Raw genomic sequence first — 16,245 nt, forward strand, 5'->3', positions numbered from 1 at the left:
ATATATATATATATATATATATATATATATATATATATATATATATATATATATATATATATATATATATATATATATATATATATATAATATGATAATAATAGAATGATGGGTTTTTAACATGTAAAGCGACTTTGGGTACTTAGAAAAGCGCTATATAAATCCCAGGTATTATTATTATATATATATATATAGAATAGAGACAAAAATGTTTTTCGAAATAAGTATGGATAACATAATTCAGCAGATTCAAGGAAGTAACTATACATCTCTCTCTCTCTATTACATTTTTTACATATATACATATATTTATATAATTGTTCTTTTTTATTGAACATTGTTTGGGCAAACTATGTATGAAAACAATGCTCATTCATTTATGTCTGTAAACCAAACCACCCTCGCACCCACAAACCAAACCGGGCAACAAGCCAAAGGAATAAATATAATAAATAACAAGTAAAAGAAGAAAAACTAATAAAGTACTTCTACAGTGTAAGTATTAATAAGCACAGTCATAATAAATGCAAATAATGTTGTATGTGAATAACACGTGTAATTTCTACTGAATTAGCTGGGTTGACAATAAAACTGACTGCTCTGTTGAATTATTTGGACATATTTCGGAGTCTATTCAAGTACGTCAACACCGGGTCCCGGATGAAAAAGGATTATTCCAAAGTGAGTATTTTATAACTGGACAAAGTGCATCAAAAAGCTCATCCACAAAAGACAATTTTGATTGTGTAAAAGTAACTTTATTGTGATAGTTTCACAGTTGATCTTCAACGGAATTCAAACTAATTGCTCTACTTTCACCAGTTAGTTTTTCTTAAGTTTTTAGCACAAATTCACCAATCGTTGTCATATATTAGATCATCATGGGGAACATTTCTCAACAAAACAAACCCTCAAAATTAAACCACTATCAATTACTCAACTGTCTTAAAACAAGCCTCATATTAAAAACGTAAGTAAAAATTAACATTACATTTTATTAAAAAACAACAACAGTATTGGCAGTTTTTAGCAGATTCACTTTATTGTTGCCTTCTCAAAGCACCATCTTAAATTCACTCACCCGTATTTGTTATTAATTTCATTCACAAGGCGACGAAACAACAGCTGCTCTCCCAGATGTGTTGTCTACCACGCAAAGTGAAACCATGGCTACCAATAGAAGCGGTAGAGTCGCTGCCAGTGCAACAATTATCTCACCTCACAGGTCTTTCTCGTTGGTCTGCTTCGGTGTTCCACATCCCTGAAAGTCTCCACCCATCACCGCTGACATTAACGTCTGCTCGGGTAGACTTTGTGGACATACTTTGGACATTTTAAAGGACAAGAAGTAACGAGGAATCTCGGGAAGCTGGTTCTTCGGTTTTGGGGATTATGCCAGAACAAGTGCGAGATTGCGTCAAGGAACGTTTGAGGAGAAGCTTGTGGAAACATGTGGAATTACTACCATAAGACTCTTCTTTGGTGAGGATCATGGCAACTGACTGGATCATGTCCACAGAGGATTACAACCATTCCTTGTTTGTTTCTACCAGCCGATGTCTGATCAATGGCAGACATGACTCACACACACCTTTCTGTTGCTATGCTCTGACATCAGCTCTCCGTAACGTTCGATAAACGACCGTTTTGGGTTGTCTCTCCCATGCCACCATTATCACCTGAAATCTCCCCTTTGCTTCCTGATGTCTCAGTCGAGCAATTCACCGGACAGTCAGGCCTTGCTGCAGTCTATGTTGGAGCGACTGAAGCTCCAGCACGGAAAGGAAAGGCCGGCGGATGGAGCGGGAGCCATCCAAAGCCACCACGTGTATGAATTTGGTGTCCCGACAGAAAGATTTGGTGTCTCGTCTGTGGATAGTAGTCTCAGCCACAAAGACGGAGAGAGTCTGCAGTCGGTTGATAGCTTTAAACAAGGTCACTGTCCCCTACCTTTACAGAAAGACAACATGGGTGTAAACATGCTGGAGAGTGAGACACGGATATTTAATGAGAAGACTGACGTCGAGGCCCCATGGGACAGCATAAGTGGACGTAAGGACACAACCACTGAACAGGACCAAGCGTTAAAACACAACACTTATGACTGGTCATGGCGGAGCACAGGTTTTACCGCGGACAGTCAAGGGAATAAAACCTTTCACGCCGTAAATGGAGAGTATGCAAGTTTGTCTAAATGGAGAGACATCCAAATGATGCCCAAAAAAGGCGTTAGCCTGACCACAAGACAGCAACAACGATCGTCTGAAAGCAAAGCCAGGCGGTGGACTGAGAAAATCAAGGAGAAATGGAAGGAGAAGTCCGGTTTTAAGAAGGGAAAGGACGAGGCAAAAGACCGAGTGAGTCTTACATCTGTGTTACATAAAGCGATAGTTCTAAATCTTTGTCATCCCCAGAGTTCAGCATCAAACCACCTGGACATGACATCAAATCAGGACGCAGGAAAGAGCCTACTACGCCAAGGCAGCAGTGAAAGTCCGGTCGCACAATCACAGGACGACGCTATTGACGCGTTTATCAGGTAATCAGTGATCGTCCAAATGAGCTGAAACCGCATAACACACAAGCTGATCCAACTTGAAAACCCTCAAGAAAAATGAGTCAAATATGTAAGATGTTTCCGAATGACAGTGGCAAGGCTGTTTCACACATTAGACACTGATAAACACTGTCAACCAGCTGGCCGTCAAATGCTTATTATGACTTCACAAGGTTTTACTTATTTATGCATAGGAGCGCCAAGGTCCCATAGCAAGGATATTCAACTCAATTGATTTGGGGGGGGGGATGGCATTATTCCAGAAAGATAACAACCAGGGTGCAGGACTTATCCTTATTTGGTCAATTCCTGAGAACCAGCGTTTATTTATTTTGTCAGAATTACAGGAGCGTTCTGCTGTTTTTAAGCAAGGTCTGCGAAAAAAGCTAGTCAAAGATCACATATTTGACAGCACTCCATTGGGTTGCAAAAATGTGAGTCTCTCACAAGATTTCCGAACCAAACTTGCGGCACACTAGTGTGCCGTGGGAAATTATGAAACTTCACCTAATTGGTCCAAAAAATATTTCTTGCAAATCAATAATTATAATCAGGGCAGCACGGTGGCAGAGGGGTTAGTGCGTCTGCCTCACAATACGGAGGTCCTGAGTAGTCGTGAGTTCAATCCTGGCCTCGGGATCTTTCTGTTCTCCCCGTGACTGCGTGGGTTCCCTCCGGGTACTCCGGCTTCCTCCCACCTCCAAAGACATGCACCTGGGGATAGGTTGATTGGCAACACTAAATTGGCCCTAGTGTGTGAATGTTGTCTGTCTATCTGCGTTGGCCCTGCGATGAGGTGGCGACTTGTCCATGGTGTACCCCGCCTTCCGCCCGATTGTAGCTGAGATAGGCTCCAGCGCCCCCCGCGACCCCGAAGGGAATAAGCGGTAGGAAATGGATGGATGGATGGAATAATTATAATCCGCAAATAATGTGCCGTTGCTTAGTGTCTGCGTTGTCTAAAACTCGGCAGGGTAACCATGAAATACTCCATGCCAGTAGGTGGCAGCAGGTAGTTAATTGCTTTGTAAAAGTCGGAATGTGTCGGGTGAGACGAGGATGGTTTGTTGTGATCCCAATATGCAGACCACAGCGTGCAGGTGGACAAAAGGGAGAGGGAAAGGAAAAGGCAATGGCTATGCAAAACGAAAGTAAAACTGAACTGGCTACTAAGTAAACAGAAACAGAATGCTGGACGACAGCAAAAACTTACGGCGTCCACAAAGTACATCCGTACATGACATGACAATCAACAATGTCCACACAAAGAAGTATAGCAACAACTTAAAGGCCTACTGAAAGCCACTACTACCGACCACGCAGTCTGATAGTTTATATATCAATGTTGAAATCTTAACATTGCAACACATGCCAATACGGCCGTGTTAACTAATAAAGTTCCATTTTAAATTTCCCGCTAAACTTCCGGTTGGAAACGTCTATGTATGATGACGTATGCGTATTCGTACCCAATGTGTCACCATACAAACTGCTCTGTTTTCATCGAACAATTCCACAGTATTCTGGACATCTGTGTTGGTGAATCTTTTGCAATTTGTTTAATGAACAATGGAGACTGCAAAGAAGAAAGTTGTAGGTGGGATCGGTGTATTAGCGGCTGGCTGTGGCAACACAACAAAGAGGACTTACTTGGATAGCAGACGCGCTAGCCGATGCTAGCCGCCAACCGCATCTGTGATCGGGTGAAGTCCTTCGTCGCGCCGCAGGTGAGCACGGGTGTTGATGAGCAGATGAGGGCTGGCTGTGGAGCGCTAATGTTTTTATCATAGCTCTGTGAGGTCTGGTTGCTAAGTTGCTAAGTTAGCTTCAGCGTCGTTAGCAACAGCATTGTTAAGCTTTGCCAGGCTGAGAATTATTAACCGTGTAGTTACATGTCCATGGTTTAATAGTATTGTTGATCTTCTGTCTATCCTTCCAGTCAGGGATTTATTTATTTTGTTTCTATCTGCATTTGAGCCAGATGCTATCACGTTAGCTCAGTAGCTAAAGTGCGTCAACGATGTATTGTCGTGGAGATAAAAGTCACTGTGAATGTCCATTTCGCGTTCTCGACTCTCATTTTCAAGAGGATATAGTATCCGAGGTGGTTTAAAATACAAATCCGTGATCCACAATAGAAAAAGGAGAGAGTGTGGAATCCAATGAGACCTTGTACCTAAGTTACGGTCAGAGCGAAAAAAGATACACCCTGCACTGCCTCTCTAGTCCTTCACTCTAACATTCCTCATCCACGAATCTTTCATCCTCGCTCAAATTAATGGTGTAATCGTCGTTTTCTCGGTCCGAATCTCTCTCGCTCCATTGTAAACAACGGGGAATTGTGAGGAATCCTTCCTCCTGTGACGTCACGCTACTTCCGGTATAGGCAAGGCTTTTTTTTTATCAGCGAGCAAAAGTTGAGAACTTTATCGTCGATTTTCTCTACTAAATCCTTTCAGCAAAAATATGGCAATATCGCGAAATGATCAAGTACGACACATAGAATGGATCTGCTGTCCCCGTTTAAATAAAAAAAATTCATTTCAGTAGGCCTTTAAGTAGCCTCGCTTGCTAACACAAAGCAGGTGCGGGGAATAGCGCTCAAAGGAAGACATGAAACTGCTACAGGAAAACACCAACAAAACAGGAAGGGCCACCAAAATAACAGCGCAAGACAAGAACTAAAGCACAGGAAAACAACAACAAACTCAAAATAAGGCACGACGACCTGGTGGAGTATCATTTTTTTAACGTTTTCTGCTGGTGGTGTGCCTCCGTATTCTTAAATGAAAAAAAAAACGTGCCTTGCCTCAAAAAAGGTTGAAAAACACTGCCTTAAAGAACACTACTAGTATGATTTAGGAAGTCGAACAAAGGATTACAGAGATGTATCGATACGAACATTTCATATGACGGTTATTATTATTGCGGTATTGTTAAATGTGCTCAAAAACACTGAACATTTTTGACTAAGTTATTTTTTTAAATACCTAAAGTAAATAATTACTCTGCTAAGAAACCCATTATTTAGTTTCTTATGCTTCACTGATAGTGTTTTAGTCTCAGTATTTTACCTGTTTTAATGGCTTTTATTGTTTTAAATATTTGTTTGGAGCACATTACATTTCTTTAAAGGAAAAGTGCATAGCAAATAAAATCTATAATTTGTATTATTTCTGGCAGGGGTTGTGTCCTGCTCTGTTCAGCGGTCCTTGAACGCACCATAAATAACCTCTGTCTCGTATACCTCTGAGGATTGTTAATTGGATTTTTGACATATACAATCCGGAAATACGATTAAACACATGTCAAATGTTATTTTTTTCTCCTAAAATAAGTAACCCACAAAAATTATATATAAATTAAAATTTAAAAAAACATGCACCAGTCAAATAAGTACAGGCAAATATTGACATGAAGCCACAGACAACCGCACTCCTCAACAAGGTGCAGCGATACACAAAATCAGACAAAAGGCTCATCAATTATCTACTTTTCAATTTGAGATGAGTCTCTTTTAAGTATTTTGGGAAACCACCCAACCCTGAAACTTCACAGAACAACCGTGAAATGTCGGCCTAATTTTCTCCGATGTAAGGAAATAAAGAATATCTCTAATCCAGCGGGTGTGGCGGAGACGCGATGTTGCCTTCCAATTTAGCACAATGAGTCTTTCAGCCAACAAAGTAGTAAACGCTAACACGTTCTTTTTGGATTTGCTAAGAGACGATGACAGAGGGGCTACCCAAAATAGTCTGCTTTGGATGGTTCGGTTCGATCTTTTCGCCAATTATTAAAGACAAAATATAAAACATTTCAGTCCAAAAAATGCACAGGGATGGGCAAAGCCAAAACATACGCATTAAATTAGCTGGAGACTGTTGAAACTGATCACGTATTACCGATATTCCGTCATACATCTTAGCCAGCCGGACATTGTGACTTAATTGAGTTCAGAGATTCAGGGCGTAAATGAAACATTTGATTGTAAATATGTGTATTTAATCTATTTAAAGTCGGAAGTGGTGTAAAAAAAAGGATCTGAAACTGTGTCAGTCGGTAAGTTTGGAAACCTGGGAAAAGTATTACGAACAAAACTGCGGATCTGTAGATATTTACAAAAGTATTGAATAGGGAGTGGAAATTTGTCAGTAGGTTGCTGGTGTTGCGTTGACCAGCTCTTCCTCCCAGGGATTTTAAGCTGCTGGTCACTCCCAAATTCTTTTAATGGCAGATATGCTGAAGTTTAATTCATCACCAGGCAGTAGTTGGTATTTTGTGGTTTATTCTCAAAGCTTTGAAGACAAACGTGAGACCAAATCCAGTATACAAGCATTCCCTCGCCCAGTCTAGATCGATATCCCCCCAAACCCACGGAAGTGCTGTGTTCTTCCATCCGTCCCTCGCTCCCCACCCCCCAGATACGTTCTGTCCTACCCCCCTCTTCCCCTTCCTCCTCCCCACCTGCTGTCTGCCAGCCCAGCACCGCTTTGTGCCCTTATCTCAGGAATATTATGGGAGTCTCAACAGAGAGAATATTCAACGCTCTGACTCTCTCATCAAGGACACTCGAATGCAAGCACTTTGTACCAGACGAAACATTAGCTGATGAAAATATGACTATAGGAGATACAAAAGAAGTAATATATGGATATATGTAAAAGATCTGGTTCCATCACTGGATAGCGGCAAAAATGTGGTCAATGTATGAATCTTTAATGTTGTTCATCCCCAGACTTGACCATCTTAAAAAAGCATTATCGACAAGAGAGGGAGAGAAAGCATGGTTAGCAGTGATGGGTGCAAGACTAGAAATAGTCTGTAAGCCAAAATAGCGCGTCTGAATGAGGTTTTTACGATTAGATATTTTGTAAAAGCAGAAGTAGAAGAGTGGATGCACGAGTGAACCAGAGCCCTAAGAGATACTGGTTTAAGTTGAGTTAGCATCCGTAACCAGCCATAACGGAGGGGGATCAAATGCTTCATACTGCAACCAATATTTAAGAATTCTAATGTTGGTTGCCCAGTTGTAAAACCTAAAGTTCGGCAGTGCTAATCCTACCGACGATTTAAGTTGCTGGACATCCATTGTTTAATTTCATTTAGACACACATCCAGGTGACTACAATCTGGCGTGTTGGTCACCTTTAGGGGCATGTAGAGTTGGGTGTCACCAGCAAGACAGTGAAAGCTAACACCGTATTTACGTATGATGTCACCTAGCGGCTGCATATAGGTGCTGAAGAGTGCAGGGCCAAGAACCGAACCCTGTGGAACTCTGCACGTTACCTTAACATACTCCGTAGTCACGTTGTTTTGGGAAACGCACTGATAGGAGTTCAACTTTGGACTTATCGGCTGCACAAGAATCAAGGCCCCGGAACAGAGACACACTTGTAGGCTTACATACAAACAACATGCATCCACAAAAATATACGCCACACATACACCCCCCCAACCCCCCAAACCAAACCCCCTCGACGCAAATCCCATAGGGGTGATGGAAGGGTGGTCAGCGCCGAGAGCTGCGGCCTACCACCATTACTCCGCCCCTTCCCTCTGTTGCTAGATATCTCGAGATGTATGTTGTAATATGTATATGTGCTTTGCTATGGAGGTTTTTTTCCCACTCCAGACTGGGCCCCCTTAGGAGCCCAGTCTAGATTGTATTTTTTTACTCATCCTCCCCCAGCGTTTACCTTTTTTCCCCATCTTTTACGGGGCGCCTTGTGGCGACCCATCAGCGTTCCTGTTCTGTAACCCTGTACACTGTTTAATTGTCTAATCTTGAACGGGTTTGTGCTGAAAACAACGTTTCGTTGTACTTGTGCAATGACAATAAAGACCTATCTATCTATCTATCTATCTATCTATCTACAACCAAGAAAAGGCTTTGCAATATACTGTAATAAAAATGCTTGCTGAAATGTGAGGGGTGTACTAGGTTTTGGAATATAGTACAGTATATAGTACATAGTATATAGTACATTCGTCATTAAAGTTCCTTAAAGGCCTACTGAAAGCCACTACTACCGACCACGCAGTCTGATAGTTTATATATCAATGATGAAATCTTAACATTGCAAGGCCGAGTTAACTTATAGAGTTCAATTTTAAATTTCCCGCTAAACTTCCGGTTGAAAACGTCTCGGTATGATGAGGTTTGCGCGTGACGTCACGGATTGTAGCAGACATTTTGGAACAGCACGGTGGCCAGCTTAAGTCGTCTGTTTTCATCGCAAAATTCCACAGTATTCTGGACATCTGTGTTGGTGAATCTTTTGCAATTTGTTTAAAGGCCTACTGAAAGCCACTACTACCGACCACGCAGTCTGATAGTTTATATATCAATGATGAAATCTTAACATTATAACACATGCCAATACGGCCGGGTTAACTTATAAAGTGACATTTTAAATTTGCCGCTAAACTTCCGGTTCGAAACGCCTCTGAGGATGACGTATGCGCGTGACGTAGACCGGCGAACACGGGTATGCCTTCCACATTGAAGCCAATACGAGAAAAATTCTGTTTTCATTTCATAATTCCACAGTATTCTGGACATCTGTGTTCGTGAATCTGTTGCAATCATGTTCATTGCATTATGGAGAAGGAAGCTGAGCAAGCAAAGAAGAAAGTTGTCGGTGCGAAATGGACGTATTTTTCGAACGTAGTCAGCAACAACAGTACACAGCCGGCGCTTCTTTGTTTACATTCCCGGAAGATGCAGTCAAGATGGAAGAACTCGGATAACAGAGACTCTAACCAGGAGGACTTTTGACTTCGATACACAGACGCCTGTAGAGAACTGGGACAACACAGACTCTTACCAGGATTACTTTGATTTGGATGACAAAGACGCAGACGTGCTACTGTGAGTATGCAGCTTTGGCTTCTAAACATTTGATCGCTTGACCGTATGTGCGCAACTTTTTTTTGCGTATGTACGTAACTTTTTAAAAATATATAAGCTTTATGAACCTTGGGTTAGGTGAACGGTCTTTTGGGCTGAGTGATTGTGTGTGTTGATCAGGTGTTTGAATTGTATTGGCGTGTTCTATGGAGCTAGGAGCTAGCAGAGGAGCTAGGAGCTAGCGTAACAAACACGCAGGTGTTTTTATGCAGGATTAATTTGTGGCATATTAAATATAAGCCTGGTTGTGTTGTGGCTAATAGAGTATATATATGTCTTGTGTTTATTTACTGTTGTAGTCATTCCCAGCTGAATATCAGGTCACCCCCGGCTCTCACAGCATCTTCCCTATCTGAATAGCTTCAACTCCCCACTAGTCCTTCACTTGCACTTTACTCATCCACAAATCTTTCATCCTCGCTCAAATTAATGGGGAAATTGTCGCTTTCTCGGTCCGAATCTCTCTCACTTCATGCGGCCATCATTGTAAACAATAGGGAACTTTGCGTATATGTTCAACTGACTACGTCACGCTACTTCCGGTAGGTGCAAGCCTTTTTTTTATCAGATACCAAAAGTTGCAATCTTTATCGTCGTTGTTCTATACTAAATCCTTTCAGCAAAAATATGGCAATATCGCGAAATGATCAAGTATGACACATAGAATAGATCTGCTATCCCCGTTTAAATAAAAAAAATTCATTTCAGTAGGCCTTTAAGCACGATGCTATCACGTTAGCACCGAAGCTAAAGTGCTTCGCCGATGTATTGTCGTGGAGATAAAAGTCACTGTGAATGTCCATTTCGCGTTCTCGACTCTCATTTTCAAGAGGATATAGTATCCGAGGTGGTTTAAAATACAAATCCGTGATCCACAATAGAAAAAGGAGAAAGTGTGGAATCCAATGAGCCAGCTTGTACCTAAGTTACGGTCAGAGCGAAAAAAGATACATCCTGGCGTCCTGCACTGCCCTCTAATCCTTCACTCTCACTTTCCTCATCCACAAATCTTTCATCCTCGCTCAAATTAATGGGGTAATCGTTGCTTTCTCGGTCCGAATCGCTCTCGCTGCTGGTGGGAATGATTGTAAACAATGTGCAGATGTGAGGAGCTCTACAACCTATGATGTCACGCTACTTCCGGTACAGGCAAGGCTTTTTTTATCAGCGACCAAAAGTTGCGAACTTTATCGTCGATGTTCTCTACTAAATCCTTTCAGCAAAAATATGGCAATATCACGAAATGATCAAGTATGACACAGAATGGACCTGCTATCCCCGTTTAAATAAGAAATTTCATTTCAGTAGGCCTTTAAACTATGTCAAAAATTGCTTAATGTCGCCATCATTCCAAGTTTTTGGACTGAGGTGTTTGCATGCACTCAATGTCACTTTCTTTCCCGTTTCAGATCAAGCGAGGACCTACAGTGTGGTTTTAGCTCCATCAACTTACTCGAGGAGATCGTCTCAGGTCAAGAGTGGGCCAAGTTCCTGAACCCCCCCCTCTCAGCCCCCTCAGCTAATCAGAGACCACCAGAGGAGACCCTAGGCAGCCTCAGTGCCACAACTACGTCTAACGATAATGGCCGACCCGCTTTTGTTCCGCTCCAACCTGGAGGTTCGGACGGGCAGTGGAGCTCCAGGGATAGCGAGTCATTGCCCGTCTATAACTCCCAGGCCAGTGGGAACATTACAGAACCACAGAACCACACAGGTCACAGTGAGGATGACCAGTCACAACCAATGGAACAAGGACAAAGCCAATCACAGGAACAGCTGGAGGTTAGCTGCCAACATGAAAACAAGTCATCAATAATATTTTGTTTTTATAATCTGTTGTTGTTAACAGTGTGCAGAGATTCTGGAAGACTTATCGCCAATCAGCAGGATCAGCAGAAAAAGACACTATCACTTAGCAGTGACTCAAGTGGACTGGACACAAGGTTATTAGCACTTGAATAAAGACAAGGGTGATGGATTTCGCTAATATGTGGACATGTCTTTCGTTCCAGGGACCATCATGTCTACCCCAAGCAGCCATGCAATGGATGACTCAGAGGTGCATCCCCTGTCACCCTTCTTCAGGCAAAATGGAGCCTCTGTCCCCTCCCCTTTTTATCCCAGTGCTCCTCCACCAACACGAGGAGTCCTCAAAAACTCCGGATTCCTGAATTCCGATTCCTCACAGGAAAGCAAAAGGGTAAGTGTTATTGGAAGTATGGGAGGCAGTGCTCAATGATCCACCTTCTGACACCATGACCAAAAATAACAATATGTGTACACGACTGTCAGGCTGATATATTTGAGAACTTTCTGGAGGCGGGCCCATGTACCAATCAGGTGCCCTATTCTAATCTTTCTAGAGATCTAGCGATCCTTCACCGATACTCATCCCACTTCTGTCATCATTTGCTACTGAACCCCTGAACTGGGATTACCTGAGTTTACCCATTTCAATCATGCGAGTATTTTCAGTTTCAGCTTTTCCCCTTTCAGGGGTCGCATTAATGGTTACTTTTTATGCCAGTTGCTCTTACCAAACCCACGCTCTCTGCCATGAAAGGCAGCAGTGTGTACTATTACACCCGCAGGGGTACTTTCTAATCCTTCGAGTGCATCACCCGTTTATCATAGTCTATTGGATATGGGCTACCTGTCCCAGGGTCAGGGGGGCCTCTCCCTATACACAGACCATGCGCTTTGAGTAGAGCCCCGTATTGCATGATGAAGCACATCACGTCCATCAATGAATGGCAGGGAGTTTTACTGTATGGTACATTTCCCTACACACTACCGACATCCTTACAACTAACCATCCCACTTCTGACACCTTTTGTCACTGGAACCTGTACACGAAACAGGGCATATGGGGACTGAAAAACCTGTAAGATGACGACATGGTTGTCAACTCGCAGAGGGGTTACCTGTCTGGGGTTCCTGATTCACTGGGCACCCCACAGGCGGTCTTTTGACCAAAGATCACCATTTTTCACTGAACTGGAACCTGGATATAAATAAGAACATATGAGGATTTAAAAACCTGTATGCTGATGACAACATGTTTGTCACATCATGGGGTTACCAATCTGGGTCTTTTGTACACTGGGTGTCCCATGGGCGGTCTTTTGACCAAAGATCCACTTGTTTGTCGCATAACTCTGAAGAATTTGTGTGGAGGCTTCCACATTTACTCTTCTGTTTCTCACAGAGGGGTTACCTGTCTTGGGTTCCTGATTCACTGGGCACCCCACAGGTGGTTTTTCAACCAAAGATCCCAACTATGACACCATTTTTCACTGAACTGGAACCTGGATAGAAATAAGATTGTATGGGGACTGAAAAACCTGTATGCTGACGACAACATGGTTGTCTCATCATGGGGTTACCTATCTGGGTTCTTTGGGCACTGGGCACCCCACGTGTGGTCTTTTGATCAAAGGTCCCAATTCTGACACCATTTTTCACTGAACTGGAACCTGGATATAAATAAGAACATATGGGGATTTTAAAAACCTGTATGCTGATGACAACATGTTTGTCACATCATGGGGTTACCAATCTGGGTCTTTTGGACACTGGGTATCCCATGGGCGGTCTTTTGAGCAAAGATCCTCTTGTTTGTCGCAGAACTCTGAGGAATTTGTGCGGAGGCTTCCACATTTACTCTTCTGTTTCTCGCAGAGGGATTTCCTGATTCACTGGGCACCCCACAGGTGGTTTTTCAACCAAAAATCCCAATTCTGACACCATTTTTCACTGAACTGGAACCTGGATAGAAATAAGATCGTATGGGGACTGAAAAACCTGTATGCTGACGACAACTCTCATCATGGGGTTACCTATCTGGGTTCTTTGGGCACTGGGCACCCCACGGGTGGTCTTTTGACCAAAGGTCCCAATTCTGACACAATTTTTCACTGAACTGGAACCTGGATATAAATAAGAACATATGGGGATTGTAAAAACCTGTATGCTGATGACAACATTTTTGTCACATCATGGAGTTACCAATCTGGGTCTTTTGGACACTGGGTATCCCATGGGCGGTCTTTTGACCAACGATCCACTTGTTTGTCGCAGAACTCTGAGGAATTTGTGCGGAGGCTTCCACATTTACTCTTCTGTTTCTCGCAGAGGGGTTTCCTGATTCACTGGGCACCCCACAGGTGGTTTTTCAACCAAAGATCCCAATTATGACACCATTTTTCACTGAACTGGAACCTGGATAGAAATAAGATCGTATGGGGATTGAAAAACCTGTATGCTGACGACAACATGGTTGTCACACCTATCTGGGTTCTTTGGACACTGGGTTCCCCTACGGGTGGTCTTACTGTTTGTAGCAGAACTCTGAGGAATATGTGTGGAGACTTCCACATTTACTGTTCTATTTCTCCACATATTATTTAGTAGGTTCTGCCTTCAGTTTCATGTAGGGGACCGACTGGAACTCATCTTTTTATACCTCTTTCTTGGCCATCAGAGACGAGTCGAGCCCAACCGGCGGGTTCATTTTGCGGAGAAGGTGGAGGAGATACCGCCGGTGGAAGTGGCTCTGCAGTCAAATGATTCAGAGGAGGACTGTGGCACAGACGGGGGTTCTGTCACGGGGCGGCGGTCTGCTCTTCCCGCCTGGATCCTGGCCCTGAAGAGGAAGAACAGCGGGAGGAAGCACATATAGTTTCTGTGCCAATGAAATCTGTCTTCTTTACAACAATATTACACTACAACAGGTTACACCGGGATGTCCAAAGCGCGGTCCGGGGGCCAACGACAACCCACAGCTAATTTTTTAATGGCCCGCGACACAATTTAAAAATACTAGGAAAAAAAAAACATAAACAGTGGAATAGGAGAGCAAACAAGTGTAATGTAACGATGAAATGTTGCAATATTGACACTAATAACACAGTTTATTACTTAAAAACTGTCCTTACTCAAAAAGTCATAAAAACTTACACCAGACAGATAGATCATAAGTTGAAAGTAAAATCAACATACAGTATAAGCCAATAGTTTAGATGTGTTTTCTTTATTTAATTACTATTTACATTGTAGATTGTCACATCAGAACTATGAATGAACACATTAAGTTAAAGTTAAAGTACCAATAATTGTCACATACACACTAGGTGTGGCGAAATTATTCTCTACATCCGACCCATCACCCTTGATCACCCCGTTATGTACTTAACAAAAAGGTGAAATAACTGAAAACACGTTTTATATTCTAGTTTCTTCAAAATAGCCACCCTTTGCTCCGATTACTGCGTTGCACACTCTTGGCATTCTCTCCATGAGCTTCAAGAGGCAGTCACTTGAAATGGTTTTGTTGCGCGCGACCAGTCTTCCTCTCAGGGAATCAAACACACTGGTCAATCCCAAGTTCTTTCGGATGACATATATTTGGAGTAAAGAGGACCACCGAGACAGGATAGTACTTGGCCAAGTTTTACTAAAGCTTCAGGAGACCAGCCCTTACAATGCGACAATAGCATCAGCAAGAAGAGGTCTAAATCCAAACAAAAAGAGTCAGCGCGTGTAGAGCGGAAACAGCCCCTTTGAGCCCAGAAAGGAGCACAGCTGCTTCTTCAAAACAGATAAGGAACTGGCCAAAACAGCTCTGTGAACCGATCAACAGAAGCCCTTAAAACACAACAAAGAGTTTACTAGCGAACATAAGATAAAAGCACGGAGATCAGGAGAAGACACACGACATGGGGAAATACTAGCTGCTTTAAACTTGACTATAGATGAATTCATTCATTTTTTATTCATCTCCTTCATTGATGTGCATTTTTGATCAATAGACAATTAAACTTTGTGTACTATAAACTTTATATAACAACTATATATATATATAGCAACTAAACACATATGCTTGAGAAGGAACAGGGTGAAGAAAATCTTATATTTCCTGCCCCCTTCAACATAATAAGTAGTCTTACTTCATGAATAGCCCAGATTCACAAGCATACAAACCAAACAAATACATCCAAATATAATGAAAACAAACAGAAAACACAAAAAAAAAAAAAACAACTGCAAAACTTCATGAAGTACAAACCAAACAAAAAAAGTGTTGGAATAATTGTTTCTAAATCATCACAAAAACTTTGTGTTACATCATACTTGCCAACCTTGAGACCTCCAATATCGGGAGGTGGGGGGTTGGGGGTGGGGGTGGTGGTGGTGGGTGGGGTGGATGGGGGGGTGGGGCCGGGGGGCGTGGTTGTGGGCGTGGTTATTTACAGCAAAAATTCACCAACTCGAGTATTTTATATATATATATATATATATATATATATATATATATATATATATATATATATATATATACATATATATATATATATATATATATGTATGAAATACTTGACTTTCAGTGAATTCTAGCTATATATATATATATATTTATTTTATTTACATAGAAAAAAAAAAAAAATACTTGAATTTCAGTGTTCCGGTGGCTATCCATTAGATGGCAGTATTGACCTGTTTAACTTCTCCGTTCATGATGAGTATATCATTTCGGCCACCGTGTTCAATGGAGAAGTCTGTTCTACAAAATTTTCAGGCAACATACACCTTCCCCTTCGAACTGTCCTGGATGAACTGAAATTCTTGTTTCCATTCGTTTTGGAACTTGCAAGCGTATTTCTTCATCTTGCTCGTCGACGGCGTCGCCCTGTCTGTAATTTCCTCGTTCTTCTGCTTCGTCTCCTTGTTGTGTGCGCAGTTGTGCACTCTACTCTCTAAAAGCCCTAGATGTTAT

General features: G+C 42.0%; 1 protein-coding gene and 1 long non-coding RNA gene across 2 annotated transcripts; one reads left to right on the forward strand and one right to left on the reverse strand.

Annotated features, from left to right (window-relative positions):
- The first annotated feature begins 1,316 nt into the window (after nucleotides 1–1,316).
- zgc:113229 (uncharacterized protein LOC550612 homolog) lies at nucleotides 1,317–15,612 on the forward strand. Its single transcript, XM_062043405.1, has 6 exons — nucleotides 1,317–2,357; nucleotides 2,415–2,539; nucleotides 10,880–11,252; nucleotides 11,320–11,413; nucleotides 11,483–11,670; nucleotides 13,954–15,612. Exons 1-6 carry the CDS (start codon nucleotides 1,704–1,706, stop codon nucleotides 14,149–14,151), a joined length of 1,632 nt encoding a protein of 543 aa, XP_061899389.1. The 5' UTR covers nucleotides 1,317–1,703; the 3' UTR covers nucleotides 14,152–15,612.
- Nucleotides 12,554–14,215, reverse strand: LOC133647723 (uncharacterized). Its single transcript, XR_009825755.1, has 6 exons — nucleotides 13,936–14,215; nucleotides 13,479–13,691; nucleotides 13,310–13,399; nucleotides 13,026–13,238; nucleotides 12,857–12,946; nucleotides 12,554–12,778 (listed from the first exon to the last, which is right to left on the reverse strand). It is a non-coding gene; the product is annotated as an uncharacterized LOC133647723 (long non-coding RNA).
- Nucleotides 15,613–16,245: the final 633 nt, after the last annotated feature.

Source organism: Entelurus aequoreus, linkage group LG04 (assembly GCF_033978785.1).
Source record: "Entelurus aequoreus isolate RoL-2023_Sb linkage group LG04, RoL_Eaeq_v1.1, whole genome shotgun sequence".
Classification (NCBI taxonomy): domain Eukaryota; kingdom Metazoa; phylum Chordata; class Actinopteri; order Syngnathiformes; family Syngnathidae; genus Entelurus; species Entelurus aequoreus.